The 27,936-nt window shown below is 51.9% G+C and overlaps 11 protein-coding genes across 11 annotated transcripts; 7 read left to right on the top strand and 4 right to left on the bottom strand.

Annotated features, from left to right (window-relative positions):
• Window positions 1–917: 917 nt before the first annotated feature.
• Window positions 918–1,741, top strand: Z517_06577 (succinate dehydrogenase, cytochrome b556 subunit; the record flags this gene model as incomplete). Its single annotated transcript, XM_013428316.1, has 2 exons — window positions 918–969; window positions 1,323–1,741. The coding sequence occupies 2 exons, from the start codon at window positions 918–920 to the stop codon at window positions 1,739–1,741; spliced, it is 471 nt and encodes a 156-aa protein (XP_013283770.1).
• A 241-nt stretch (window positions 1,742–1,982) lies between these two features.
• Window positions 1,983–6,116, bottom strand: Z517_06576 (uncharacterized protein; the record flags this gene model as incomplete). The annotated part of the gene is made up of 1 exon (XM_013428315.1): window positions 1,983–6,116. One exon carries the CDS (start codon window positions 6,114–6,116, stop codon window positions 1,983–1,985), a length of 4,134 nt encoding a protein of 1,377 aa, XP_013283769.1.
• Window positions 6,117–6,984: 868 nt separating this feature from the next.
• Window positions 6,985–8,134, top strand: Z517_06575 (uncharacterized protein; the record flags this gene model as incomplete). Its single annotated transcript, XM_013428314.1, has 2 exons — window positions 6,985–7,812; window positions 7,871–8,134. The coding sequence occupies 2 exons, from the start codon at window positions 6,985–6,987 to the stop codon at window positions 8,132–8,134; spliced, it is 1,092 nt and encodes a 363-aa protein (XP_013283768.1).
• A 1,265-nt stretch (window positions 8,135–9,399) lies between these two features.
• Window positions 9,400–11,269, top strand: Z517_06574 (uncharacterized protein; the record flags this gene model as incomplete). Its single annotated transcript, XM_013428313.1, has 4 exons — window positions 9,400–10,024; window positions 10,075–10,938; window positions 10,993–11,122; window positions 11,182–11,269. The coding sequence occupies 4 exons, from the start codon at window positions 9,400–9,402 to the stop codon at window positions 11,267–11,269; spliced, it is 1,707 nt and encodes a 568-aa protein (XP_013283767.1).
• A 662-nt stretch (window positions 11,270–11,931) lies between these two features.
• On the top strand, window positions 11,932–13,266 carry Z517_06573 (uncharacterized protein; the record flags this gene model as incomplete). The annotated part of the gene is made up of 1 exon (XM_013428312.1): window positions 11,932–13,266. One exon carries the CDS (start codon window positions 11,932–11,934, stop codon window positions 13,264–13,266), a length of 1,335 nt encoding a protein of 444 aa, XP_013283766.1.
• A 143-nt stretch (window positions 13,267–13,409) lies between these two features.
• Z517_06572 (H/ACA ribonucleoprotein complex subunit 3) lies at window positions 13,410–13,715 on the bottom strand (the record flags this gene model as incomplete). The annotated part of the gene is made up of 3 exons (XM_013428311.1): window positions 13,410–13,426; window positions 13,488–13,537; window positions 13,588–13,715. 3 exons carry the CDS (start codon window positions 13,713–13,715, stop codon window positions 13,410–13,412), a joined length of 195 nt encoding a protein of 64 aa, XP_013283765.1.
• A 622-nt stretch (window positions 13,716–14,337) lies between these two features.
• On the top strand, window positions 14,338–15,984 carry Z517_06571 (tRNA-intron endonuclease; the record flags this gene model as incomplete). Its single annotated transcript, XM_013428310.1, has 1 exon — window positions 14,338–15,984. One exon carries the CDS (start codon window positions 14,338–14,340, stop codon window positions 15,982–15,984), a length of 1,647 nt encoding a protein of 548 aa, XP_013283764.1.
• A 1,226-nt stretch (window positions 15,985–17,210) lies between these two features.
• Z517_06570 (uncharacterized protein) lies at window positions 17,211–20,926 on the top strand (the record flags this gene model as incomplete). The annotated part of the gene is made up of 3 exons (XM_013428309.1): window positions 17,211–19,562; window positions 19,744–20,316; window positions 20,393–20,926. The coding sequence occupies 3 exons, from the start codon at window positions 17,211–17,213 to the stop codon at window positions 20,924–20,926; spliced, it is 3,459 nt and encodes a 1,152-aa protein (XP_013283763.1).
• A 151-nt stretch (window positions 20,927–21,077) lies between these two features.
• On the bottom strand, window positions 21,078–23,362 carry Z517_06569 (uncharacterized protein; the record flags this gene model as incomplete). The annotated part of the gene is made up of 5 exons (XM_013428308.1): window positions 21,078–21,582; window positions 21,704–22,410; window positions 22,480–22,772; window positions 22,831–23,303; window positions 23,358–23,362. 5 exons carry the CDS (start codon window positions 23,360–23,362, stop codon window positions 21,078–21,080), a joined length of 1,983 nt encoding a protein of 660 aa, XP_013283762.1.
• A 772-nt stretch (window positions 23,363–24,134) lies between these two features.
• Window positions 24,135–26,041, bottom strand: Z517_06568 (uncharacterized protein; the record flags this gene model as incomplete). Its single annotated transcript, XM_013428307.1, has 2 exons — window positions 24,135–25,401; window positions 25,455–26,041. The coding sequence occupies 2 exons, from the start codon at window positions 26,039–26,041 to the stop codon at window positions 24,135–24,137; spliced, it is 1,854 nt and encodes a 617-aa protein (XP_013283761.1).
• A 637-nt stretch (window positions 26,042–26,678) lies between these two features.
• On the top strand, window positions 26,679–27,664 carry Z517_06567 (uncharacterized protein; the record flags this gene model as incomplete). The annotated part of the gene is made up of 3 exons (XM_013428306.1): window positions 26,679–26,868; window positions 26,926–27,127; window positions 27,184–27,664. 3 exons carry the CDS (start codon window positions 26,679–26,681, stop codon window positions 27,662–27,664), a joined length of 873 nt encoding a protein of 290 aa, XP_013283760.1.
• Between the last annotated feature and the right edge of the window lie 272 nt (window positions 27,665–27,936).

Below are 27,936 nucleotides of genomic sequence, written 5' to 3'. Positions count from 1 at the left end.
GTCCTCCTCTCACAGAAATCACAGCGAAGCCTTCACAGATCGGCATACCTGACAAGAACAGACAGCCTGTTGAGAGTTTTCTCATCTGGTTGTGCATCGTGGCAGCCAAATCCAATCAACCCACCACTCCTCCAGACGATCGACGAACATTACCTGTAGTTCGCGCAATACCCTCTGACGGGGTTCTTCATCTTGCTTGGGATCACAAGTCGACACACAGCAAGGGTGCTCGTTCACAAGACGACGACTTGGTCTCTTCAATCACAAAAACCTACGGATGGTTTGTCATAATGCCGCCCAGAAGTATTGCACTCTGTACCTTGTCGAAGGTGAGCAACGACAACGGCATGTCTACCTCAATCCATGCCGGAGCTGTCGTCCTTTCTCATATAGATAGAGGAACGCAAGTTTGGCCGCATGTCCATACCATGGACGAACAATTCATATGCCACATAAATGCCACTTGAATGCATTCATGATCGATAAAACAATCTGAGGAGCGCGCACCCATTGTCACCTTGTTTGTTTGTCCTTGGATACCGTGATTTCCTGTTCCGGATGTCACATTCTCTTTCATAGACGCCCGAGCAAGTGCACCGCATGCAGTCTCATTCTGCATGCCTCAATGCAGATAATTCCTTGTTTCTGTCAAGCACCGCGTGGAAAATTTTCAAGCAATCGAAAACTCCCTACGAGTGGTACAAGGTACTTTCGTAAGCCAGTGTGCAAGTCTCCAAAGCCGCTGATCAGCCGCAACCAATCAAAGCTACGACAAACATAATCCAGCCCTCAACACGTGATATGCCAAGCGATTGCCTCGGAAAGCGGATCGACATCATGCCAGTGAAACTTGGAGCTTCAATCGACAGACAAACAGACAAAGCACGCTCCCACCACCGACCACAGCAGCAGCAGCCATGTCGGTCAACATGTTCTCCCGCAGGGCTCTGCAGTTGACGACTCGGCGACGTAAGTAACCTTCCTCACACCCCCGACGCGATGTGGTATTCAAAGGCAACTGACTTCTGCGCTGGATTGACAGTGGCCGCAACCCACCCCTCCACTGCTCTGCCCAGATTATCTGCTCCGGCAGCCATAGCGACCCTACAGAATATCCAGTACAGGTCAGTACCCTCTCACCAAAATCGTCACGGATTCACCACGCCTGGGAAAGAAAGAGGTGGTTGGACAAAACATTTGCCGGCTTCATCCAGATTCTACATTCTACACCTCCGGAATCCCCGATGCTATACTGAAATACGGTTACTGACTTTTCCCTTCTTCTCCTTCATTATCACCCAGACCAGCAACAACACAAACAGTATCCCAAGCCAGCGGTCAAGAAATCCTCGCCAACCAGCGCCTCCACCGCCCCGTCTCCCCGCACCTCGCAATCTACCGCCCTCAAGTCACCTGGTACCTAAGTGCCCTGAACCGCATCACGGGTGCTACGCTGTCCGGAGGAATCTACGTCTTCGGCGCCGCCTACCTCGTCGCCCCGCTGTTCGGCTGGCACCTGGAGTCGGCCAGTCTGGCTGCCAGTTTTGCTACCCTGCCCATCGTCCTCAAGGTCGCGTTGAAGGCCTTCGTAGCGTTCCCGTTCACGTTCCACGGTTTGAACGGCATCAGACATTTGGTGTGGGACACGGGCGCGGCGATCACGAACCAGCAGGTCATATGGACGGGATGGACGGTCGTCGGTCTGAGCGTGATCTCTGCCCTGGGGTTGACTTTCTTGTGAGAGCTTGGGGAAATGTCGGGACTTTGCGAAGCAGATACAGTAAGAAAGGGTGTACATGAATAGCGTATCATATTCCTCAATGAGACTGTGAAAAGAATTATGTATGGGCCTAAGGTAGCCGTAAGGGCGACACCATCGACAATTCTCAACCACAACGCTGCTTTGCAGAAGACCATCAACTTTCCAAGTCAAAACTTTTGAATGAATCGTTGACGTCGCATTACTAACCAAGGGTAGGACCCTATTCATCCACATACTTTGCCCCGTCCCTCAACTCGTGCACAACACTGGCGCTCCTCCTTCGGTTGTCATCCACATACTTCGTTCCGTCTCTCAATTCATGCACGAGGCTGGGTGACTTCCTGAGTCTTGCACTTCGCCGTGGAGTGAACGATGTTCCGGGCTCTGAAGGTGCGGTGGAAATGGTCGATCCTCTGCGTCGGTTGGTTTTGTCAGCAAGAGGAATACTCTGATCCCAGTCATCCCCAACCATGGTCACATCCCCATCTCCCTCGTTTCCCAGATTGTCCGTCTCATTGGCCCTTCGACGATTCAATGGCTTTACAGGGGCACTGATGGTTTCGCTGTCATGGTGAAGGCTGTCAGTTGTGCTCACTTGTTCCGGGGAGACCTCGTTCTTGTCTGTGCTATTGTCAATCTTGTTGTGATCGCGCGCTTCAGTTCCTACGGTCGAGGACCCTGGAGCTTCGAGAACCTCGCGTCCTTCGGAGAAAATGTCGCTCGGATTGGCGTTTCGACGTCGGGTTGATGGGGGGACTTTACGACTGGGTGGGGGTAGATCTCGGGCCCTAAGTGGACTGCGAGGGTTGGAAGAGCTGTTTTTGACCTCTTGATGCTTTGCTTGTCCTGTTATCGTAGGCTCGATACCGAACAATTCCTTTCCACTCTCATTCCACCAGTCAAACAATAGCTTGACTCGGCTTGTCTCACTGTCTCCGTACTCGAGAGGAGGGCCAGAGACAACTACCTCTGGCCAAGCCATTGCCGAGTCGTACCTGGCTCCAAACACTGCCCACGAAGATGTGTCATTACTCACAAGTCTGAATTGTCTGTGAAAAGTCTGAACCTTGAAGTTCCTCAAAATGACAACATCGCCGGAGTGGACCGTGGGAAGCGCTGTCCGAACAGGTCGAAAGACTTGAGCAGATATGACCGAGGGTGTCTCAGAGGGAAGCGAAGGATCCGAGAGTTGCAGGATAGTGTGATAGTCCTTCCGTCCTGCTTTCGATTGTTCGGGTTCTGACGAAGAGTCTGCACATACCGCAATAACATCGACTAGTTGACCAAATTGTTCATTCAACGAGCGTAAGGGGGTGAAGTAAGAAAATGGGGTGGTAATGCCTGAATCTTCGCTGTAGACCAAACCATTTGTCCTGAGAGGCCTGGACACAGACTTCATATCATGGGTAGCCTTTTTGGCCTCTTGAAGTCCAACTGATAGAAGAGGTGCTTCAACCTGGCCAAGCTTTGTTGATGGAAGGAGAGCGCCGTCGGCTTCAGCGGGATTGATGTTCTCCTTTCTGGGTGGTGATGATACAGATTGTTTGGTGGACTTGCCAGGCTTAACATACGGGCTAGATGAGATCTCTGCCATGATGGACTTTCTTGCTGATAATCGTTGAGAGCTTCGACGAGGTGTGGCAGTATCTTGATGCGATGTGGGAATAGGCGTCGTGAACGCAGGGCTACTACTTACCCTGGTACGTTGCTCGAGAGGCGGCTCTTGGATGGGCGATTCCTTCTGAAGTTCTTGCAAAGAGTCTTCTTGCTGAGCACCAGCTCTTTCCTCTTGCGCAGCCAGACTCGCTTCGCTTCGTACAACCTCTATAGGCTGTGGATCTTCCCGTACAACTTGACTCTTCTCCTTTCGTATGGCGAGCACAGGTTCTTCCGAATCCCCGTCTATCTCCTCTTGAGTATGTTGGGGTGATGGGAATCCAACTTCGATCGACTCCTGAACTGGAGTCGGCGTTTCCGGCTCAGTCGAGGAACGCTGCACCTGGGACTGGTCCGGTGTTGGTAGCTGTCCACGAGGGTCGTGTATGTGGACATGTGACAATAGAACAGACTCAAAGCCCGTCTCCTTGTCTCCTACAGCAGAAATTAATTGTTGAGATTCTTCCTTAACGACATTAGTTGCCCCTGAGTGATCTGTCACATGCTTGGACTCTTCCGTGACATGTTCCAAAGTTTCAACATGAGTATTCACATCAACCATGATGGTTGTCACGGATACATCAGCTTCCACCTGCGTCTCATTCTGCATCTCATCATGAGAGGGTTCAGGGTCAGGCACCGGCTGCTCTAAAGCCTGCGAATTGGCGGAAAATTGCGCAAGGTGGTCGATGTATTCTTTGAAGCTCTCTTGCTCGTCTGAATGTCCGTCGAGCGACTGCGTGCGTGAGGCTTGACCCGGATGGGGACGGGTAGAATCGATAGGACTTGCCAGATGGTGCCGATTGTGCCTGAATGGTGATTGTGATTCAGGATAAGTTCCAGGGGATTGGTTTGAGGTGGTTGATACCGCAGTCCCATCCTGCGGAATTTCTTCAGCTACACCTTCCGCCGCATCCTGCGGTATAGACGTGTTTTGTGTATTTTGCCAGCCATCTAGCCTGAGAGGGGGTGAAAAGCCCACAGCGGCTGTCGGAGAAATCTGAAGAAATCGTTCAAGAACATCCAGCGGACTCCTGGGGTATTCAGCTGGGGGCGAGGCCGCAAGTGAAGGGTTTGTTCTTTGCGTATCAACGGGAGCGCCATAGAGATCATCATCCTCGACCTCGATGGCTCGAGAGGGGTTCCGGGACACAGTGTGAGAAATTGGCTGATCTTGCGAAAGAAGGAGCTCGCGATCAATGCTAGATTCCAGTGACGAAAGCCACTGGGGTGCCTCATATACAACTTTCTTTGCGCTCTCCCGATCATCAGCCGCTTCCTGAGAATCTCGGGACACCAGCGTCGTGTCTGCAAGCGCGTCACCTGTAACCTCGTGGGCTTTGACTGCATCCTCCGACCCCAACGTACCCGATACGTCACCCGGAGGCTCATCGAAATGTAGTGATGTATGATCGTGATTGTCTGCGGTGTTCGTGACTGGGACAACTTGCTCCTCTTCCTTCTCACTCGAAGCGTCTAATTGTGACATGATCGTGTATGCCGGCGGAAAATAGCCGATTTCGACTCCTGCACGATGAACTAACGGAGAAACAAGGGGCAGACCAGGAGACGGTATAGGCAACAGCCGTGGTGTTGTCGCGGCCTCGGAGCCGTCGTTGTTGTCGAAAGCATCTATGCTATTCATCGCTGGCTGAACGAGTGGAGGCACCCGGCGTGGTGTTTGGGGTGGACCCATCACCTGCGGAGGAGACGCACCAGAAACAGATATCGATTCGGAAGAGCGAACTGGGCTTGAGGTACCGCTCATGTTCTCTTCGGTTACTTGAACCGTGGTGGGTTGGGGGACGACCTCTTTCGAGACATCGACAGCGGTCTGTGCTTCGATGTGATTCACCTCACCAACGGCAGCTGGTTCTGCGGCTGGTGCAACCTCGTCATTCTGGGAGTGCTGGACCTCTGCAGCATCCCCATCGTCTAAGCCGCCGTTCTTGTTCTCTTCTAGCGGTGTTTCCGCCTCCAAATCAACAAAACTCCATGCTCCACTGTTTCTTGCGAATTTTGTACGCTTTCTACCGCGGCCCAGCACATAGCCGTCGTCCTCGACTGAGGATTCCAAGGCAGCATCGATGAAGGTTCCCGTAGGATTGATGCCGTTCGATTTTCTGGGTGTCAAGTATGGAATGCGGATTGTACTGGAGTCTGAAAGTATAGCGTTCAACTTAGGTCGGATGTGATCTTCCCTCTCAATATTGATAGAAGCCCCATTCGTAGTTGGAACATCTGCCTCTGTTCCAGTAAAATCCACTGTAGTAACGTCTCGGTCACCCCGAAGCACCTCCAGGAGGACGCATGTGTTATATTCCAGATCCCAGTCTATTTTCTTGCCCGGTGTCGAAACAACATCACCAGTCTCTTTCCACTCACAACCGGCCAATGCAAGCTTGACGGTGTCCCCAATTCCCACTTTTGTCTTTGCAACCTCCCTTGCACATCCATTGTGGAATACGACCTTAGCCTGGCCTTTAGATTTCCGCCGGCGAATGTCAGGGTCGGCTAACAGCAGGGCGAGTGTTCCTGTTGAGCTAGAGTAGGGCCATACAAGAGCGACCTGTGCGAGAATGTGAGCATCAGGATCTCTTCGCGAAGGAGAGAGGTCGGCAATGGGAAGTTGAGCCGCTGCATCGAGTTTGGCTCTGGCTGTACGCGCAGTGGGCTGTGGCTCTGGCACTGTGGTCATGATAGCGGCCAAAGGAAAGACTGAAATAGGACAGCCATAACTTGCACGACGGCCAAAGCGGAGCCGGAGCAGTGAGAAACAAGCCTTAAAAGCTGGGACGGTGTTTCAGTAAAGAAATGTTTGGTATTCGGTTGGATGTGGGCGCGGAGCAACAGTTGCCAGACGATTTTGCCGCCAGTGGACGCGATGCGGCGGGATGGAGAGAGATTGCCGAAACGCGTTTCACACGGCATCCAGATCATGAGGCTCACCACCTCACCTCTCATTCACCCCTCTGAGATTCCGTTTCACACTTGTCGGGTGGTTTCCATCTCGACTGGCTCAACACATGACACGCATTGAAACTACAAAGCTTCTGTCTCCAACGATCACCTACCATTGACGGCGCCCTACTTGGGCTGGAGTACGAGTACTAAGAATGGCCAGAGAGCCCCGTCAATGTCTTCGGGTTGGCAGATTCCAGTCTCGGAAAGCTGGATTCCAGAGGGACTACATTCTCAACTATAGCATTCCTCGAAGGCCAAAGGTACCGGCAGTAAAAAAAAAATGAAGGAGGTTTCCCAGCCGCCCCCCCTTCCATTGTGAATGCCATTCCAGGGAATGTTTAATTCATATCACTCGGTGTCAATTGATCTTCTTTCACTGCGCTTTCGTGCCTTGACAGGTCCTGTTTGCAAGCCTCTCCTTCATTCTCCATCCGTTGCCAACTTGGTCTTCTTTCCTTCCTGCTCGTCTTCTTACTGAACGCTCGTTGATTGATTCACGGCTTATAAACTTCCTTCCCACACTTTCCGCTGCCAGTTCAGCTACCAAAGAACCCTTCATTTCGACAAACAATCTTTTTCAATCGTAAGACGTTGCCATCGGGATGGCGCGCGTTTCCCTAGTCATGCTGCTGGTCAGCATTGTTCTCAAACCCACCTTGGCCGTGTACCAGTTGGTCCAAGACTACTCCGGCGACGCTTTCTGGCAAGGCTTCGACTTCTTCACCGACCCGGATCCGACCGATGGCCTCGTGCAATTCCAATCTTTGGAGCAGGCCAATTCAACGGGGATAGCGGGATTTATAGAAGGAGGCAATGCATCTTTTGCCATCTATATGGGCGTGGACACTGAAAATGTCGCTCCGCAGGGTCGGGCCAGTGTACGCGTCTCATCAACACAGTCTTTTCAACATGCTTTGGTTATTGCCGATATTGTTCACATGCCTGGTGGCGTCTGCGGTACCTGGCCTGCGTTTTGGATGCTGGGTGCGGACTGGCCACACAATGGAGAGATCGACATCGTCGAGGGAGTCAATGATCAACCTACGAACTCGATGACTTTGCATACCGGACAAGGCGCCGTGGTCAGCAATGACACCGAATTCTCTGGTGAATTGATCACACCCAACTGCGACGTCAATGCGCCTGACCAGCCAATGAACGCGGGATGTTCGATCGGCGACATATCCAACTTGACCTTTGGGCCTGAATTCAACGAAGCCGGGGGAGGTGTGTTTGCAACCGAGTGGACAGCTGATTTCATCAAGATATGGTTCTTCCCACGAGGTACTTTTCCCGACGACATTGTCAGCAGTCATCCGGCCCCGTCCGAAAACTGGGGTACCCCAAACTCGCTGTTCCAAGGATCATTCAACATTGACGACCATTTCAAGAATCTCCAGATTGTATTCGACACCACATTCTGCGGACAGGTAAGTAATGCTTGTCCCTTTGGGCCCATGACACTCGCACTAATTCAATTCTCTGTAGTGGGCTGGAGCTGTCTGGAACACATCTTCTTGCGCATCTCTGGCACCAACCTGCGAAGACTACGTCGCCAATAACCCGGCAGACTTTGCCGATGCTTTTTGGGCGATCAACACCCTGCAGGTCTTTCAGGATGATGGTTCAGAGGCTAGCAACGTAACGGCGAATTCGGGGCAAGCAAAACGCGGAGCTACCAGGAGGGAACCTGGGCGGCAAGGAAGCCTTGAATCAAGATCGGGGAAGAAAGTGCTCCCAATCTATTCATGAGATAATTGGACATGAGTTTTGCGATTAGCAACGGCGTTGGTGGTCATGTACCAAAAGCTGGGATTGTGGGCGCGATTGATTACAATGTCACAACACGATTCGAAAGCAGACCAAGTCTGGACAAAGTACGGACTAACATAAACACGAGTTACCTATGGGAAAGCTTGTGAGGCTTGGACAATGAATGTCGATCTCGGCGAACGGCCACACGAGGAGGAGGCCTTGCACCTTTGGTGGATGACGATATGTTTTTACCATGGTAACCCCTGTTTGAGGCGGGGTCGTGTGACAGAAACAACATGGGATTTCTGAGGTTGTAATTAACATGATCATGATTGCGGTTCGTCAACCCTGGCTGCTGGAGATATTCCGTAGCAGTGCTTTTTACCGTGTGCCTCGCATATTGAAGCTGACTCGCATTGCGCAATTGGCGCGGTGGCGCCCACTATAAAAAGCTTGGCGTCCACCAAGAAAACAGATCATTGCCGATGGCCGAGCAGATCACTACTTGTTTCTTCCCAAACTCCGCTTACTGCTTATTTTGAACGGCTGGACGTCTGATAGCAGAGACTGTGCCTGAGCGGCCAGCCATCGACGTCATCTCAGCGGCGAGGTCACCAATAACACCATCATGACCATCGGCCGCCATCATGGACTTTACCGGCGGACAGAGAGATCGACACTGAGTCCCATCATGCTGTCGCGCAGCCTACTCCAGCCTTCCCACTCGCGCCACACAAAATGTAAAAGGGATTTTCGCCTCCAATCTCCGTTCTAACTTCCGCCATTCTAGCCTCGTGTTGAGCACATGGCCTTCATCCTACGACAGGAAAGAGCATGGGAGACACAAATGAATGAAACCACAGGGCGGATGGCAAAAGAAACGCTCCTCTCCCTTGACGAACCTCCCCACCCTCCTGACTAGTCTAGGATTTCTGGAAAGCTGACCATGATTGTGCCTTCGTCATTATGCAGAGATCTGAGTTTTCATTCGAACCGCCATCCTCCGGCTCCACTCCGAAGCTGGCAGATGGATACTGTTGATATCATAGCTCGTTACATTTTCACTGTTCAGGACCGAGATGCCCTGGTGGTGGCATTGCCCCGTGACTATCCATGAGGCACAGGGTTGTATATACTCACTCCGTTCCCCCAGATTTTCCCTTGCAGCTGCTGACGTGACATTGCGACAAAGTATTCATCCTTCCATTTTCATGTGTTAGTAGGTAACCAAGAGTCTACTGGTTGGATTTTTTTTATTCATTATGGCGGCCCGCGACCGCCATCCGCAGTTCAATATCCCCTTTGAAGAGTCTGCAACCTCACCCAACGCCAAAGAGGAAACTGGAGAATGGGAGAAAGCATCTACCGTGCAGCCAGATGATGATGCCCGCCGACAAGCGGAGCACGTCGGCAGCACATTAGCTGAACAGAAGGCCGAAAAGGACACTGAAGACGAACCCGAGCCAGAAACGTTTGACAAGATCGAAATAACCGAAGAGGACTGCTACAGCGAACTTGGTTACGCCTTTCCCGAATGGAAGAAATGGACAATCCTGACCGTCATTTTCCTGGTTCAGCTGTCCATGAATTTCAACACTAGCCTGTACTCCAACGGTCTCAAAGGCATTTCGGAAGAATACAATGTCAGTGAGCAAGCCGCACGATGTGGTGCCATGATATTCTTGGTGCTGTATGCGTTTGGTTGCGAGTTGTGGGCACCGTGGAGCGAGGAACTTGGCCGTTGGCCTATTCTTCAGCTGTCACTGACTCTGGTCAATATCTGGCAACTACCTGTCGCCCTGGCCCCTAATTTCGCGTCCATCATGGTGGGAAGAGCCCTCGGCGGGCTCAGTTCTGCTGGAGGTTCAGTGACTCTAGGAATGATCGGTTAGTTTTGCACGCCCAACCTGTTGTTTCACTCGCTGACTCTTTACCAGCCGATATGTGGGATTCTGATAACCAGCAATACGCTGTCGCTTACGTGGTCTTCTCATCAGTCTTTGGTTCCGTCCTTGGACCCATCGTTGGTGGATTCGTTGAACAATATGTCAGCAGCTGGAGGTGGACGATCTGGATCCAGCTCATTTTTGGCGGCTTTGTTCAGGCGTGCCATTTCTTCGTCCCGGAGACGCGTTCGACCATCATCATGGATCGAGTTGCAAAGAGACGGCGCAAAGCCACCGGTGAAAACATCTGGGGCCCGAACGAACTTGAACCATTCAGAGATCGCTTCTCAGTGAGAGAAATCCTCATTACCTGGATCCGGCCGTTCAAGATGTTCCTTACAGAGCCCATCGTTCTCACCTTGTCACTTCTCAGTGGTTTTAGCGACGCGCTCATCTTCATGTTCATCCAGTCTTTCTCCCTGGTGTACGCGCAATGGAACTTTGCGATTTTTGCCGTTGGCCTGGCGTTTCTGCCCCTGGGCATCGGGTACATTATCGCGTGGATCTCGTTCATTCCAGCCATTAAGCGCAACATCAACGAGAGGAAGTCAAAGCCTGGCAACGAGAAAGCTCAGTATGAATCCCGGCTCTGGTGGTTACTCTGGACAGCCCCTTGCCTACCGATTGGCTTGTTTGGATTTGCTTGGACAATTCAAGGACCTCCAATTCACTGGATCGGCTCCATGATCTTCGCCGCTCTAGTAGGTCTGGCCAACTATGCCATTTACATGGCTACTATCGACTATATGATCTGCGCCTACGGTCCATACTCCGCGTCTGCCACCGGTGGTAATGGCTGGTCAAGAGATTTTCTTGCAGGAGTCCTTACTATTCCGGCAACCCCATTCTTCACAAGTAAGTTGACTGTAGCCTTAGTGGAAGATGCAGAAACTAACGTCAACCCCACAGATATTGGAGGTCGTCGCCATCTCAACTATGCTTGCACCATTCTCGCCTGCATTGCCACCCTCCTTGTCCTTGCCGTGTACGTCATCTACTATTATGGCCCTACCCTTCGGAAGAGGTCACCCTTCGCGCAGTCCCTAGCAGATGCGCGTGCCGATAATGACGGTCGCCGTCTCTCGTACCTGCCGTCAGCGTCTGGGACGTCGGGGTCCAGAAGGCTCTCAAGGACGAACACAAACGCATCGAGAGAAGTGAATTCAAGGAGGACAAGTCAAGCTGAGTTTGTTAGGAGGCAGAGTATGCCAAGAATGGGAAGCGGAATGATAAGATAAAGGTTGAGGTGCAATGTTGATACCATTTTTTGTTCTTGAGTTGCCGTCCTTGAAGGGCTGGAAAGTTGTTACCTGTTTGGGCGTCATCCTTTGGGCATTCTGCAATACGATGATCTTAAAAGCTTGGGATCCTTGACCTGGTTTTCATGTCCCTTAAGAAGTATTCATACCTATGGTGATAGTCATGGAGTGTTAGAGCAGGAGACATGTCAATCAAAACATATAGCGGAAGACTAGTAGGAAATGAAGTCTGGAGTGGCGCTATCATGGTTGGGTTCTGACATTTGGTGATGATCTCTATCAGTCTCGGTATTGGTGCGGCTTAGTACTATATAGCCCAATATGTGAAAGTAACTTGATCAGCTCATAGAAGTGAGGAGTAGAGTATACTTATTTACTACCTTTTACCTACCCAGGTACTTTGTATACTCGATATAGCGGGGATGAAGTATTTATCTGTAGGTCACGTGTAGCGGTCTGGACCAACCGTGACTGACGTACTTGCATGTGCGGAATTTTTAAGCGCACAAGGACAGTCGAGCGCCTCAACATGCCACTGTGAATGACTTTTTGTACCAGAAACCACGGAAATTCTACCAGCACTTCCAACATGACTGTTCCCTCTCCAGTACCTCAGGAAACTGAGAAGAAACCCGTTCACACCATAATCCTAGACGCTTCGCCCCTCCTCCTCAACACACCTGGAATTTCTACGCTACTCGCCCACGGCCACGTCCTGGTGACCACGCCGTCCGTCCTCGCCGAGATCAAAGCCGAAGAAGCAAGGAACCGAGTCGACACACTCTACAAGCCCTTCCTGACCGTACGGACGCCGGGTCCCGAGAGTGTCAAGATCGTAAAAGACTTTGCGCGCAAAACCGGCGACGGGGCCGTGCTAAGTCATACCGATTACGAGGTTTTGGCATTGGCGTACGAGATTGAGTGTGAGAGAAATGGAGGCAACTGGAGGCTGAGGACGACCCCGGGGCAAAAGAGGCTGAATGGCGCACCACCTACGCAAAATGCGGTAAAGGAAGAGGACGGTCAAGATCAGACTACGGGTACAGAAAATGTCGCAGAGGACGTGCGAGATGGACTAGACACAGGGCTTGATTCTATTGAGGAGAAGGTGGATAGTCTGGGCCTTGAGGAGGCAGCTGATCAAAGAAATGACGAAGCAGGCGAAACCCTCGAGGTCAGCGACGAACCCACCGACGCAACTACACAACTTTCAGAGCACTCGCCGGAGACAGTACCTTCACAACCAATAGAGACCGAAGGCTCAGATTCGGACGAAGGATGGATCACCCCCTCCAACATTAAACGTCGACAAGCCCAAGACGAGTCCGCTAGCGGCATTGCGTCAAAATCCTCGCCCAAACATCTCCAGGTGGCTACCATGACGGGCGACTTTGCCATGCAAAATGTCCTCCTTCAAATGAACCTGAATCTCATCTCCACCAAGTCCTGCCAACGAATCTCCCAAATCAAACAATTCATCCTGCGGTGCCACGCCTGTTTCTCCACTACCAAAGACATGTCTAAGCAATTCTGCCCGCGTTGCGGCAAACCCACGCTAACCAGGGTAACGTGTACGACCAATGATAAAGGGGAAGTGAAGTTGCATCTGAAGCAAAACATGCAATGGAACAACAAAGGCAATGTCTTTTCGGTCCCCAAGCCAACGAGCGGAACCGCATCTCAGAAATGGCAAGGGCCCAGGCACGGAGGTGGAGGCAAAGGTGGATGGGGGAATGAGCTGATTCTGGCAGAAGACCAGAAGGAGTACGTAAGAGCCATGTCGAAGATGAAGAGAGAAACCAGGAGAGAGAAAGACTTGATGGATGAAGATATACTGCCAGGCATCCTGTCAGGGGACAGAGGTCACTCCACAGGAAGGCCGAGGATAGGGGCAGGTCGAACAGTAAACTCAAGAAAGCGGTAGGGCAGTCGAACTCGTCACTGAGTGTATTGTATTGACTGCACCGCGACATATTGATAAACCCGCAAATAATTTCTGAACATCCTTTTCCACTTCTGCCTTTGCGCAATGACACCGAACTCCATAAACGCCTGGATATTGTCCCATCATTTCTTTTCGTTATCTGCAAACAACGTCAACCGCTGTGATCAAGGAAGTCGAAATCGCACTGGCAGGGAACGTACTCTGCTGTGTCAAGAGGAGTCCATATCGCTTCTTCAGAGTCACTCGATGCCTAAAGGTCGCATTAGAACAGCTTTTCACTTAGTAAACAGCTTGCATTACCTCGAGTATTTGTCGTCTGGGGAAAACCTTGCAGGATGGGCGGACTTTGTGACAGTGCCATCAAGGACCTTTTTCAACGTGTATATTCGCTTGCCCGTGATCGGGTCTTCGGTGTACATTAGATGCATCTTGTGTGCAGTATTGTGTCGTCTGTGCCTGGGGTCAAAGACTGCTGTATTCTGATGCAAAATCGCAGAGCCGTGGTTGGGTGCCTTTTTTTGTGTTGGAGAAATTTCAGACCAAGGCCAGCACTCGCAGGCAAAAATTTCCGTCGCCAAAGATTTCCCCGCGAACTCACCGAAAACTGCAGTAAGTTGACCACCCAAGCTTGATGAGTGAGGCCTTTTCCAGCCCAACCACCATGACTGTATTACGATTTGACAGGAACACTTCCATTTTGAGTGCCTTGCAATGCTCGTCTGGTGCGGTGGGATTGTTCCACTTCTCCGTCCAGGACGACCTGCGATGAACAGTTTCATCTCACCTTGATTCCTCATTTTCCCTTTTACCACACGGCAAACCGGATACAAAGTGAGTATGTCCCATCCCTCGATCACACCACGTAACATTCTCCATCTTCCCGACGATGACAACCTCGCTTGCCGAGGAGGTTGCACTTTGATTTCAGCTTCTCTCCGATGTGGGCTTCGTGTATTAGACTACAACGGTATCTGAGGGATTGAATTTTGACTTCCAGCTTTGAATCTGTACTGTGAGACCACGAGGCTGACATTGAACAAGGAATCCATCATGGCCTCAGCTTCCACACCTCTGGTGAGTGTCGAGGCCTCGTCAACGAAATCACCTTCCTCGAAGCCTCCCAGGCGCCCAAAGAGACCGAACTACAATCAAATTCATCGCAATCTTCTACCCATCGAAGTCCATCCACTCCCTGTTTTGATCCCCCACAACCCGTTGTCATTAGTTGCGATTGCCCTCTCGTACCTCGTTCAGGTCCTTTCGCCCCCCATCCGTCCGACATACAATGGCTACTTCTCTTCGGCAACGTCTTCCATCCATGTCACTGACCCTGACACGATTCGTAAGCTCTGGGAGATGGGTTTTTTTGGAAGAGGCAGTCTCAGCCGAAGTGAGCCGAATTGGGTAGAGAATATACAGAAGAAAGGTCGGACAGCGGAAGAGAACACGGCCTCTCGGAGGGAACAGAGGAGGTTGCAGAAACAAGAACGGGCACGGAAGGAGCAAGAAGACATTGATCAAAAGTTATCAGAAGAGTCACAGCAATACGGCAATACCACTGGTCAGCTGGACGTGAGACCTGTTTTGGAACACGCGCAACCGTCAGAGCAGAACGGCGACGTCAATGCCAATACAAGCCATGCATCCAACAAATCAAAATTGAGTCAGCTGCCGGCGAATGGTAGTTTCAACGGTCACATTGACAGCGCTTTGACAGAAAATGTCCTCAAAACAAATGCTCAGAACATCTCCGACATTGGCAGTGTGTTAGAATCAGCAAGTGGGACTGCGACACCTGACGTGGAAGAAGAGAACGGAAACAACTCAATTAACGGATTCGAGGAGTGGAAGAAGGCAATCGAGGCCAATGGCATCCCGACGCCGCCGCCCACGTCGACTTGTTCAGATACTAGCCAAGCTGAAGGTCGGCCAGTGAAAAGATTACAAAGGACGAAGACAGTTCGATTCTCTCCCACCATCGAAGCCCGAGAATTTGACCTGAGCTCTCCTGTGATTTCACCCATCAAAAATCCCGGCACGTCTCCGCTCGAAGACGCAAAACCGGAAGATAAAAAGCCCGTTCAACAGCAAACCCAAGAACATCTAAACATTTCACTTGAAGAGGCATTTTTCCTCTCATACGCCCTTGGAGTCCTCGATATCTACTGCGATGACAGCAATACTATCCTTCCCCCTTCTTCTCTCCTGTCCCTCTTCCGACGACACTCATATCACCCTCCCCGATCACTCTCCGTTCCAGCGGAACCGGATGACCCCTTTATGATTTCCTACGCAGTATACCATCACTACCGCTCCCTCGGCTGGGTTGTCCGGAGTGGTGTCAAATTTTCGACCGACTATCTCTTGTATAACCGTGGGCCCGCATTTTCACACGCCGAGTTTGCAATTGTCATCATCCCTTCGTACACTAATCCGTACTGGACGAGCTCCAGAACGCCCGAACAGCAGAAAGCAAACGAAAGGAAAACAAACAAAAGGAATTGGTGGTGGTTGCACGGGATCAATCGAGTTCAGGCACAGGTACACAAGCAGCTGGTACTCTGCTATGTGGACGTTCCACCCCCGTTGAGAGATACAGAGAAACGGAAGGATGTCGATATAGGCATGTTGTTCTCAAGGTACAAGATTCGAGATATCAATGTGAGGAGGTGGACACCGAACCGCAGTCGAGATTGAGACGTCTGACTGGCAAGAAGAGTCTTGTTTTTTTTTTGTTTTTTTTTACGAAAGCTCAACGCATGAACACGGAGTTACGAATTGAGGGATACCAAAACGCGCTGTCAGACGCGAGGCTCGAGATGCTTATCTGACTTCTTAGATACCCAAAAGATACCTTCACCACGGACGGAATGGCACTACTTCTATACAGACCGTGTTTTACTACTCTACAATGTACGGAGTATAGATTATTTTATCTGGATGCAACTTGTGACTCTTCCCCTATCAATCTCTTTCCGCATACAACGAATGCCAGACGGCTTGAATTAAGGAAGTACATGAGTCTCCCACTATGTAATCTCATGTCGTCGCCATTGTTGCTGGCAGGCTAACTCGCAGTGGGCGCAGTTGAACCAGTGTGATTGAATAGTCGCCACATTAGGCTTAGCTCGGAATTAGCTTGAGACCAATGTGCTACTCTAGACGAACCTCTTCCTCTTACACCGTCTATCGACCGCCAAACTGTTACTCTCGGCCTTATGACGAGCACTTCTTGATCTCCTGTACTGCCTAGATTGACAGATATTCTCTTTTGACCAATTATTCAGATTGGCTGCTGCAACATGAACAACTCTGGCTGCGGCACATCCTCAGCCTTTGCCTGCATCGCCCTAAGGAAAAGGGCAGGTGATATAGATCGGTTCAGTTCTACAGGAAATGGTGACGATATCACAACGCCATCCAATGGCAAAAAGTGGCGAAGTGCAGGACTGGGCACGCTAATACCTGCAGACCGCCCTGGTCTGTACTTGATCAGGCGCATTTCGAACTTCAGCCTCACACCCTCTCTGGACCAGCTTTGACCTTTATTTACACGGTGTGAACCCTCGAAGTCGGGAGCTACGCGCCGAAATGTGAATTCACATTAATTCACATTGACGGAGGTTTGTCCTTCATCTGTATGAGTATACAGCAAGTTGTTCGAAGCATCGGAGTTGACGAGTCAGGCTGAAACTGCTTAGATGGTAAAGCTTACCAACTGTGCTACTTCCCTTCCACTCTCTCCAGCTCCAGCGCCTATTTCCCCCGCAATTTCCCTATAGCTAGGGGTTCCTTTTTGTCTCAATGGAAGAGACTCTCTTGAGTCTCCTTACTTGTCGAAGTGTCTGAATGTCTGGATTCACTGACTGATATTGTCAGAGAGAGGAAAGATCGATCACTAGGACCATCCACACCCACTCCCAATGCCAGAAACATCTTCGCGTCGGTCCCGCACCGCCCTTTGTGAGAACATTGATGAAGATGCCGTGGCCGTACCCCGGGCTGCTCGTACCGAAGCCAACGCCTCAGAGTCAGCATTTCAAGCTCCACGTGACATTCAACTTTCAGCCATGCAGCTCTTTGAGAAGCACGCATCGCAGTGTGAGAGGTGTGAAGACCCCTATGGAACGTATGAGCGCAAGGACGTCCTTTGCGACATCGGAACCAGCTACGCAATAAATGTTGTAAACTTCATCTATATTGAAGGGGGGCGTCTCTTCCCTACAATCGATCTCAGGAGAGGAAACAACGTAAAAGTCGAGGTTCCCACTGGGATGTACTCGGTCAACTTGCTCTTCAAGGCTATAGGTAAAGGAATGAAACTCGAGTCAACGCGAGCTACGTTGTATGGCCATGGGACACCATACGTCGAGGAGACAGGCGAGGCTGACCCGTCGGAAAATCCAACCTCGTGGGCACAGCCCAGCAGACACCACAGCCCTCTATTCGATGATAACGTGGTTGAAATACAACCTCATGACCGTCGAGCAGACACGAGAAACGCATCATACAAAGATGACATGAAGCAACCTGAGACATCTTCCGTCAGCTTTGATCGACCAGATCAGAGAGAGCGACTATATACTCGAGGGCTCGATCGGAATATCGCGTCTCTTTCTAGAGCCGATCAATCCAAGAGAATGCTCAGAGAATATGACGAACGGAGAAATCGTGCAGCGCTTGATCGTTCTGGGGCCAAACCCCCTTCTTTACATCGACCCGATGATATTCTATTCACAAACCAAGAGAGCACCAGAAGGCCCAAAACAGACCAGTTACGAGAGCCCGTGGTCCTTGAGAGAAGTATATTCGAACCCGATCCTCTTGAACAAGTTGCCGACCTATTTGGGCGATCGCCAACCCCCTTTCCCGTACCGCGAAGCCTTTTTGACGAATATGAATGCCCATATAATCTATCGCCAGAACACTATGAACGATCACCTGACCTGACCGCAGAAGCCCTGCGCAATCTGCAACAACAGCTTAGCAATTCTCCATGTACGACCACAAATAACTCAGGAGTTCCTTCATCTGTAGGATCTCCCAATCTGTCTTCGACTTCAGAAGGTCGTCAAACCACTCTTCCGGGCGGCTTGTCATTCCCTTTCCCTGCCGATTCTGCAGGTGAAGATAGAGGTCTTCAGAGCGACTTGGAATTATGTTCACTTCAGATACTGAATGATAGGCAGTCGGGTATGGAGAGGGGAACGACGAGCAATCCTTATACCGTTAGAATGAATGAGAATATGAAGAGCACTGCTGCTTTTTCGGATTCTGGCTATGCCAGTGGGCGTGTCGAACAACCAGCCGAGGCGCCACCACAGACACAATATACATTGTCAGTGGCAGATGCTTTAGCCCCTGCGAACGATCCTATGGATACCAAACGATTGGAGGCATCTCGAGAACTCTCCAAAATCACGGCTACTAACTTTGACGACATTATATCGGTAATCTCTGACGAAGATGATATTCATTCTCGAGCGGAAAGTCACAAATCCCGTCAAGTACTAGCTGCAGAGGACCAGATCCTGGCTTTTTTTGCCCACCACAACGAGATTTTCCCCTTATGTTCTGAACTGCTTCCACAAATGGGTCGATATCGATTCGTCAACAATTTCCGAAGGCTGCTCAAACCGTACTATAAAGCTCAGCTCGGTTTAGCTAACATAAACATCGAAAAATCGACTACCTTCCTTCTCCGGAGCCGTTTTCTACGCGAACGTATCGCCAGATCTATCGCCGATAGGTTGGATCCTGAGGAGGAGATTCGACTCGAGGCTGAGAAGCACTTAGGGGACATCCAAGATCATACAGGAATGGTGCAACAATGGTTGGAGACACAAAAGGCATTTGCACTGAAGGATGACGTTGAGCATAATGAAGATGATCAGGTTGCGAGCCTTTCAGAGGATGACGACGACGACGACGACGAAGAATACGACGACAGGTTTGAGGACGCCAACGTCAACGAGTACCATCACTTTCCACATATTGACAAAATGAAGAAGTTTCTCGGGAGCAGCGCTGGTTTTCGAAAGCTCCTCATAGATCTCAATATGCTACTCCTTCCCCAGCAGTATCGCTCAATTGCTCACTCACTTTTGGCTATTCCAACCGACTCCATCAAGGTGGCCGCAAGTTACAAGATAACAGTGTCGAACGCTCTCAAGATTAGAGTGGAAGAAGCCACCATGACTGAATGGAATTGGTGGCCATTGGAACCGAGTGTCCGCCCTCCTCTTCTTGGCTTTACGAGGATTTCCTGGAAATGTGTAAGTCACTACTTGCTGTGTCGGATCTGCTATATCCGGTGTGTGGGGGATTTGGTGATCTTCAAGACTGTTCTCAATGTCATGGATGGTCAGAAACATTCTCCACCATTGTTTGTGCCGTGTATTGCAGACCATTTGAGAACAGAATCGACGGGGGGGGCATTGAACTGACAGCCTGCAGTACTGTAATAGGAGCCAATGGCGCGACATACCTGATGCTTACATCGCCAATTTCAACAATCTTCTCACTCTGAAGCGTCATGATATATTTGGTTCGTCTATATGCGCCAGAACTTTCTCGACGCAGAATATTGGGCAACACGCAAAGAGGGTGATCCCAGCGGCCCACAATCCCCCGCTCAAGACTTCACCATCCTCATCTGACCCTTCTAGCAGTGGTAGACCGTCGAATGGGGGTTCGAATTTCGGCATACCGACATCTCCTGGCCAGTTATCCTCGTCCTCGGCCTCTCAGTCACCCTCAAGACCATCCATCGGTAGCGGGCACACCACGAGCAGCGCCACGAGTATGACCAGCGTCATGAACTCCGTCAACATTCCCTCGCGTGATCGGTTCGTTGTCTTTGGAATCCACGGCAAGCGGCGAACTCTTGACATAGTGCATATTAACACCACCAAGGACAATGATGACGTGAAGTTCTTGGACACACTTTTCACTTCTTATCGAGCTCTCAGGGGTCGAATGCGGCTATGGTTCTCGATTTGGCAGCTGCACCACTGTGAATTTGTGAAGGTAGGTATCACTTCCCAGGATTATCTCCAATGTCTAGATCAGGCCATGTCTAACTGTCAATACGAACATGTCACAGTTCAAAAAGATTCTGCCAGATCGTGTCTTGTCCGCCGGGCCTGATCTGCCCTCTTGTCCGATTGACTACAGCTACGACCCACGGCCTCCAGATCCACGGGCTCCCGCTCTTGACAAGCACGTGTGGGAGCTTGCTCTTCTTCGACCCTGCAGGGGCGCTACACTCGGCGTCAACCTCCAATTCTGTCTTTTGTCGTGGCTGCACGACTGCCTCCCCCCTCTTGGTGCTGGCTCGAATATCTACCTCCCCACGATGCCACAAAAACATAGCGAATGGCTCCTCAAAACACCCGGGATCGACTATGCATGGGGCATCGAGGCAGTTGAGGAGCCGTACATCATCATCCTGATCATGTATCACGTCCTCATGCTTGCCGCCCCGTTCGGCTTCTGGGCCTGGTGGCTGGTGTTCGAGCACGCCCGGACCGGTCAGTGGGATCTGCAGGATGCCTCGATCCCCGTGTCCGTTTTTCTGGTCCTCTTGTCGCTCTTCTGGGCTGCCGCGAAACCCTTGAAAGTGTTTGACACAAGATGAAAATCAAACATCTGGTTGGGGGACACGGACTTGTCGTGTTGGATGGTTGGAACCTTGTACAACATCGCTGTCTGGCCCAGCATGATGATGTATATCTGTTCCTATTGGGCTCTCCCTGCCCGACCATGACTACACTCTCATCTCACGTCTCTCACAACGCCCAAGCCTCTGGATCAAAGGGCGTCAAGTCCTCCTCCACCAGTCCCATGACGTACCTATTCCCCGAGAACCAATCTCCCAGCGCAGCCGGGTTGTTCGCCGCTGGTATACCTGGGCCAACACCCCCAATACCACCAGGATCGCTTCCTTCGACCGCATAATCCCCACCCGTGTTGTGCGGCTGGGCAATGAACCCCAGCTGGGACAGGTACAGGTCAAAGTCGTTGCCGAGCATGGTCGTGTCCTGGTGGTCGTCCCGCAGATTCTGGTGCTGGGTTTCGCGCTGACGCGCCTTGGCCTCGACGTACAGGGCGGCGATTTGGGACAGCACTTTGCAGAGGCGGTGTAGTTTCTCGATGCCGGGCGACATGGACAGCACGGGCTGCAGGCTCGTGGTGAATTGCTCGAGGCGGTGGAGGTCGTCGGCCCCGGATGACGTCTCGATGATGTGGCAGAAGAGGACGATCAAAGGGGTGAAAGGGGCGTAGAGGATCGTCCTGGAGTCACGGGATGATCGATCAATCAAGAGTTATTTGTTGGTGGGCGGTCTTCGCTCAAAAAAAAAGAGGGGGGGGAGGGAGGGGGGACCAAGAAAAAGAACAACGCAGCCTAACTTACCAGTGCAGATACCCGGCCTGTACGAACGGATTGTCCGAGGCATGTTTCATGCATTCGTCGTGACATTTGATTGCCGCTCTGGCCGCTTCGATGCATTCCGTGTTGAATGTGCTGGGAAGGCCCGGTTCACCTGGAATCGCGCGATACACGAGGGTCAGAGAAGCCAGGTGGCTCACCTCTGCTGACTTGAGGAGCATGTCCAGCGACATGTGCCCCTCTTTGGCCCCGTCGTCCGACACATCTCCGTCTACGGTGCTGTTTCCCTGGTCAAACATCGTCGACAGGTCCACCAACTCTCTCCACACCTGTTTAATCTTTGCCACCAGGAGGCGCGCAGTCTCAATTCGTTGGCCCGGCTGCAGAGCCAGAGCCGCGGGGCTGTAGAGGTGCTGGTACGTCTCGCCCGGGGCACTTCCGGTCTTGATCCACAGATTGATGGCCTCGGTCCATGGCCCCGTTCGGGCGCCGGTGTGAAAGCGGCGGGGCGTGGAGATGTCCCAGTCTTGCATGACAGAAGCGCGGCCAAAGCGCAGCGAGAGGCCCTTGTCCATCATGTAGCAGAACCAGAACAAGGCCAAGTTTGGGTTATCTGTCTCATTGTCCACGTCCCGGAGACGATGCCAGCCGAGCGTCTGGCAAATGTTGGCTGCGGCACTGTTCAGCTGCCACCCAAGCGAAAATTTCGAGACCTCGATCGAGTAGGTGACCTATTCCGCGGGTCAGAATAGTGAAGGTGGAAGAAAAGGGATCAAAGCATCGGGTTGACCGGTACTTACACCGAGCAGAAGTGCTTCGATTATCTCCTTGTTGCACGGCAGCAGGAGCGGCAAGTTGGCCAAGGCTGTCTCCAAGTTATCTCTACACAGGTGGTGGTATTCGCGGTACTGTTGACTGTTGGGTTCGTGTGTGAATGACTTTTCTTGGAACAGGTAGTAGAGGCCGGCATTGGCGATGATGAAGACGGCGGAACTGTAGTCTTCGGTTGGGAAGAATACTTTCCGACAGGACTCAATGAAGGAATCAACCGTGATGAAGGAACAGCTGATCGAGAAGATCAGGGGCGGTTTGGCTGTTTCCCGTTAGGTCTGTCATACGCGAAGATTGCCATCGAGCCTTTGTTCACTGACCCTTGATCTCACGCAATAACCTCAACACAACATCTGTTGGCGGTAAGGGGAGTTGACCGAGGCCGCCCCTAGGTATTGGCTTCTGGTGGGTAAACGAACTCTCGTGCGAAACATCTTTCCGCCGCTGCATCTGAACCATCCTTCGTAAAGACTCCAGTGCGGACTCGATATTCGGACTCAGATGACGGCCGAGAGGGGTATTCGTCACGGCCTTCTCGACGAATTCGCTAGCAAACGCTGTGTGGGCGATCATGGAAGAGCTGCCTTCAAACGTTTGGTCATTCTCCTCAAGGGGTGGTCCTCCTGCGTATGCAGGTGCAGACTCGGTTATGCTGGGGGGTGTATAAGTTCGTGCGGGTGTGCTCATGTATCCCGAAGCAGAGCCATCGTCACGAGTGAGAGATGTTGTAAGCTTGTGGAGCATCTCCTCGATCCCCCCCAGGCGATTCTCGAACTGGTCGATTTTCCGCTCACTGCATTTGCCATCAGCCCATGTGTTTTTTCCAACAAGTGGTCGACGGTGGCACGCCATACTATTGGTGGGAGATCAACACCCTCTGCCTGGCCTGCCGGGGTTTCTGCCCTAGACCGGCCGAGACACATTCCCTGTTTGCGATCCTGCAGTTGGAACATGGACTTTCCTTGTCACATCGTATCTAGACGCTGGAGTCAGAGTCAAGTCAATGAAAGCCAAGCATATGTGGTGGTACGACCTTCCTGGCACGACACTGCTCACACTGCCGATCGCAATGTTAGTATACTGTAGCATATACGAGAAAAGATATGCACGTGGCTTTCTCATTCGGGGTAAAGGGCAAAAACCAAAAAAGTAATCCTGTGAGGGCAACATACAGCTCTTCGAATGACATCAGTTCGGTCTCTACTCGTGTCTTCGTGCGCCTCAGCCATACGAGCGAAATTCGGAGTTGGTCGGATATGAGAAGAATGGCCCGCGATGGGATCACAAGTCTAGAAATTGAGCATCCCTTGTGACAGAGTTATAGAGGGAGGCTTTCCTGCATCAACCGGTGGCGATGAGCCAAGCGATGTGTCCGCGGACCCCGAGGCCGAAGGTCGACGGAAAGGGAAACCTCGCCCAGCCTCGCGTGACCCACTTTCCGGATCGAGGGACGAGGCTGAGGCATCACCCATCCTGTACGAATGCGAAAGCGGCACGAAGAGAAGGATTTCGGTTTCAATAACCTCTACACCTTGATGAGGTGTTAGGCTATAAAGTCTATCGTATTTTTATTTCGTGTCCGTGGGCTCTGTCCGGCCCCAATATACAGGCGACAAACCTTCAATCAACCCGTTGTCGTCGACCACTGCCGGTACGCATATCCCCCCGTTCCCGTGCGCTCCATTCCCACCCTGGTGCCCGTGGTCCCATCGTGCTCCTCGAAAAGCTCGTCCGTGTCCTCCACCGGGTCTTTCGCTCTGCCGCCCTCGAACCGATCCGCGACGAGACCGACAATGCTCAGCCGAGCCTGGATTTCCCGGACCTCGCCTCCCGACGTGCGCAGCGCGATGCCCGTCAGGATCAGCCCCAACAGCACGAATGCGAGGTTTGCAGAAAGCAGGCCGAAGAGTGGTGCCATGGGGAGGCGTGTCACGAGGAACGACGTTCGCTCTTGGGCTACGACGGCCGGTGCCCTTTGCACGGACTGTGCGCCGACGGCCAGGGCAGCCTTGCTGTAGGCGAGGGACATTTGGTCCGCCAGGTCTTGGGCGTCTTTTGCCGTAGAAGCGGCGATTGACGCCGCCGTTTGCAGGTTCGACTGCGCCACGTTCACGTAGGCCATGGGAGCGTGCCAGACGTTGGCAACGGAGCTGTTGCTCGGGGTGGTCACGAACCGCGTGATCGTTCCGTTGACGGAGTCGTATTCAACGTCGTAGACGGTGATGCTACACAGTAACACAAAGGCGATGCCCCCGTGCACCGGCGTGACGAGCTCGGGAATTTCCGTGTTGTTGTCATCATAGGCTGATTGGCCAGGGTTCATGACCAAGGCTGCCAGCCCGTAATAGTAAGGGTTCTGCACTCCTGATATGGTCGTGTTGGATTTCATGGTGTAGTTGGTGAAATACGCGTAGCGCCATCCGTTGGTGGTTCCTTGTAGGTCACCCGCGAAAGCGTCTGAGCACATGAATGGGGTGGATGCGCCGTACGGCGCATTCAGATTACATTTGCTCGAGACGGGTTTGCATTCAGTGCGCATTCCGTAGGTCGTGGCCGTGTAGTCCCGGCCGGCAACGCTGTCGGACGGCGGAACGCCGAGATATGTGTATGTCGGGTCGGGCCCGTTGTTGAAGACGGCGACCGTGTCGGAAATGTTGTTCAGCGTCTTCAAACTCTGATTGGGGTCGACGAGAAAGGTCTGGGCCGCCGCGGGGTTCACGTTGCACGCTCCTCTGACGTCGTATGCAGCTGAGAAAGAATTGTCCGACTGGAGACACGCTGGCTTCAGAGCCATGTTGTAGTTTGTCTCGCTGACCACCGGGTTGATCTGGACAAAGTTGACCGTCGACGTCGTGATATGGAGCCAAGTGTCTGCAAGAAAGACCAAAAAGCTGCTGCCGGTCAGCTCGCCATCCAATATCTGAACGCAAGGGACAGCCCATACCCCAAGAATGTAGCAAGCACCATGAGAGACGCGCTACCTGTTAAAAGTCTTGATTGAAATTGTCTTTGATTCTTCCAGCCAGTGAGATACTTGATCCAACTGTACAACGACCCATAGCCACTATTTGCGAAGAACTTTAGGATCAGCGCAAATTGAAACGGCGTCGGCAGGTCCGGTTGCTGGTGTTGAACATCCTGCCAGTATTGCTTCGAGAGAGGGTACGAGCCCAGAGTCATGAGGAAACCTGCGAGGAGCGGTCCCAAGGTACTTGACCAGGATGCAATGAAGATCAAAACGGTGGCACTCAGATCCACATAGTATATGCCGGGTTCGTCGACGATATCATCCGTATGCAGACCGGAGGTTGCGGCTGGTTCGTGAGTGACGCGATAGTGGTAGACCAGTCCCAGGAGTAACGCGCTGAACGCAAGCATGGGCAAAGTCACAATGGAAAAGCTCAACCATATGTCCGTCCGTCGACCTGTCATGTGCTTTGGAAGCTGGTTCGTCGGCGACTGTACAGTTTCGCGATCTGCTGTCCGGGTATATTTAGTCGGCGCCGTCGCCTGATTGACCCTGCGGTACATATTGTAGTAGATCGTTTAATATCAGTGAAAGGCGACGAGCAGGGAGCACCTTCGAGTTGAGCAGAGATTTCTACTCGGTACAAGGGTAGACTTGGAGTGAGGCTGCTGGGATATTCCCAAGGTTTCAAGCTTTGCCTGACAGCCTCACCAGTTTGCGACCCCCCAAAAACGCCTCGCCATGGCTCGCTCGTGCCAACAGGAGGGGCAGCCCCCCTGCAAGCGAGACTGAATTCGGGAAGACAAGGCGCTGGTTCATCAAAAAAAGACGCAGGCAGCATCTTGGCGTTGACCGAACGTAGAGATCGAGACCCACGAGTGGAGAAATCTGGATGGTGATTGGGCCACAGGCGCTTCAGCTTCGACTGCACAAGGCTGAAAGTGGATTCAATGCCTCGGTTAGAGCATCAATGGCTTGGTCTCGACCCGACAGAGCGACACCGGCCGAACTTGTCCTCTGTGCGACCAAGGCATCCTCTTCCGCAATAATGTGGGAGCTACGAGAAATGAGTAATCCACAGTCTCAGATCAGGCGGATCGCGCCGCCCAGTTTCTATTTCATCACCCCGACTCTGTGTATTCGCAATAAATATTCCACGGCTGCCAGTAAGGCTGAAGTCGGCACCTTGCTGCCTCAAACATGGCTCTCGAAGCACCTTTTCTGCCTCCGTGGCCTACTCAAACTGCTGTTCGCGGACTGTATGAGGACCTTCGAAGTCCACGCCCAGCCACGACTGCAGCGCCGTCGAGAGAACATGGTCTACAACAACGACAGGTACAGGCTTTAAGCAGCCTCACCTCAGTATGTGGATACATCAGCGCGAACGCTTGTGAGTGTTGTCAGCGAGCATGGTGTCTGAAATAAGCCACTAATCGTACCTGAACAGCCTATCCTGTCAGCTGCCGCAATGCCTACTGCGCATCCAATTACGTCTTCAATGCAGTCGGGTGTTGTTCGTCGTACCGGACGACGTCGATATCACAAGTCGTCTTGGACTCATGCCATTACAAGGTAGCTTGCATCGATGCAGATCAACCCGCCGGCTATTGTGACGAAAATTGTCAGTCCAATGACATGATACTGAAATGGTATGTATAGGAGTAGTGGTCTCTCCGACGAGCTGACTGCTGACAACTACTACCAGTACGGAAGGCTCGTCGACGTACTGCAATACCTTCAAATATGCTCCCTATGACTACACTGGCTTTGCCTGTGGAACCTACTTTGGGAGTTACAATGTTGAGCAGGGCACCACGACGAAGGGGGTGGCGAGCCATCCAGCATGGGTGACGACAACATGGTCGCCTGAGGCCTTCGAGACCGAACCGGTAGCCATAAGCACCATGACCAATGCCCCTCCTCGCATTTCGCAGAGCTCCAACGAACTAGGACACCATGTCGGTGAGATTATGGCTGGTGTGGTCGGTGCAGTGTTCGGCCTTATCATCATCATCTCGCTCATAATGTTTTTCTGCCTCCGTAAGCGATCGCGAACGCATGGACCAGTCAGATTGAATACGAGGCAGGAATATGGGCAGCCTCTGATGCAGAATCATGAAGCACAACCAAGTCCGGGACAGCTCCCTCAGGCATATTACCCAGAGGTCGAGGCTGTCAGGCTGTAGGATCATTTGGGGAGGCGGGAGCCAGGCACCAACAAGGCTGGCGGTAGACAAGGCTGTCCAATAATCTGCCGAGTTGCTTCGGCCGGAGTTACCGATTGTTCCGTCCACTTCCGCTTTGTCTGCCCCGCAATGTCAATGGCACGCGCGTCGGATTTGGACCTGCATGAACCCTTTGACGCGAAAAAGTCCGTGGTTCATTTGTCTAAATTCGTTGACGCCAAACGTCCATATGCAGGGTCCATGGTCAGATTCATGGCATGGTGAATTAATGC

This window comes from Fonsecaea pedrosoi, assembly GCF_000835455.1.
Source record: "Fonsecaea pedrosoi CBS 271.37 unplaced genomic scaffold supercont1.4, whole genome shotgun sequence".
Classification (NCBI taxonomy): domain Eukaryota; kingdom Fungi; phylum Ascomycota; class Eurotiomycetes; order Chaetothyriales; family Herpotrichiellaceae; genus Fonsecaea; species Fonsecaea pedrosoi.
Note: the sequence above shows the minus strand (reverse complement) of the source record. Positions and strands in the feature narration are given on the sequence as shown.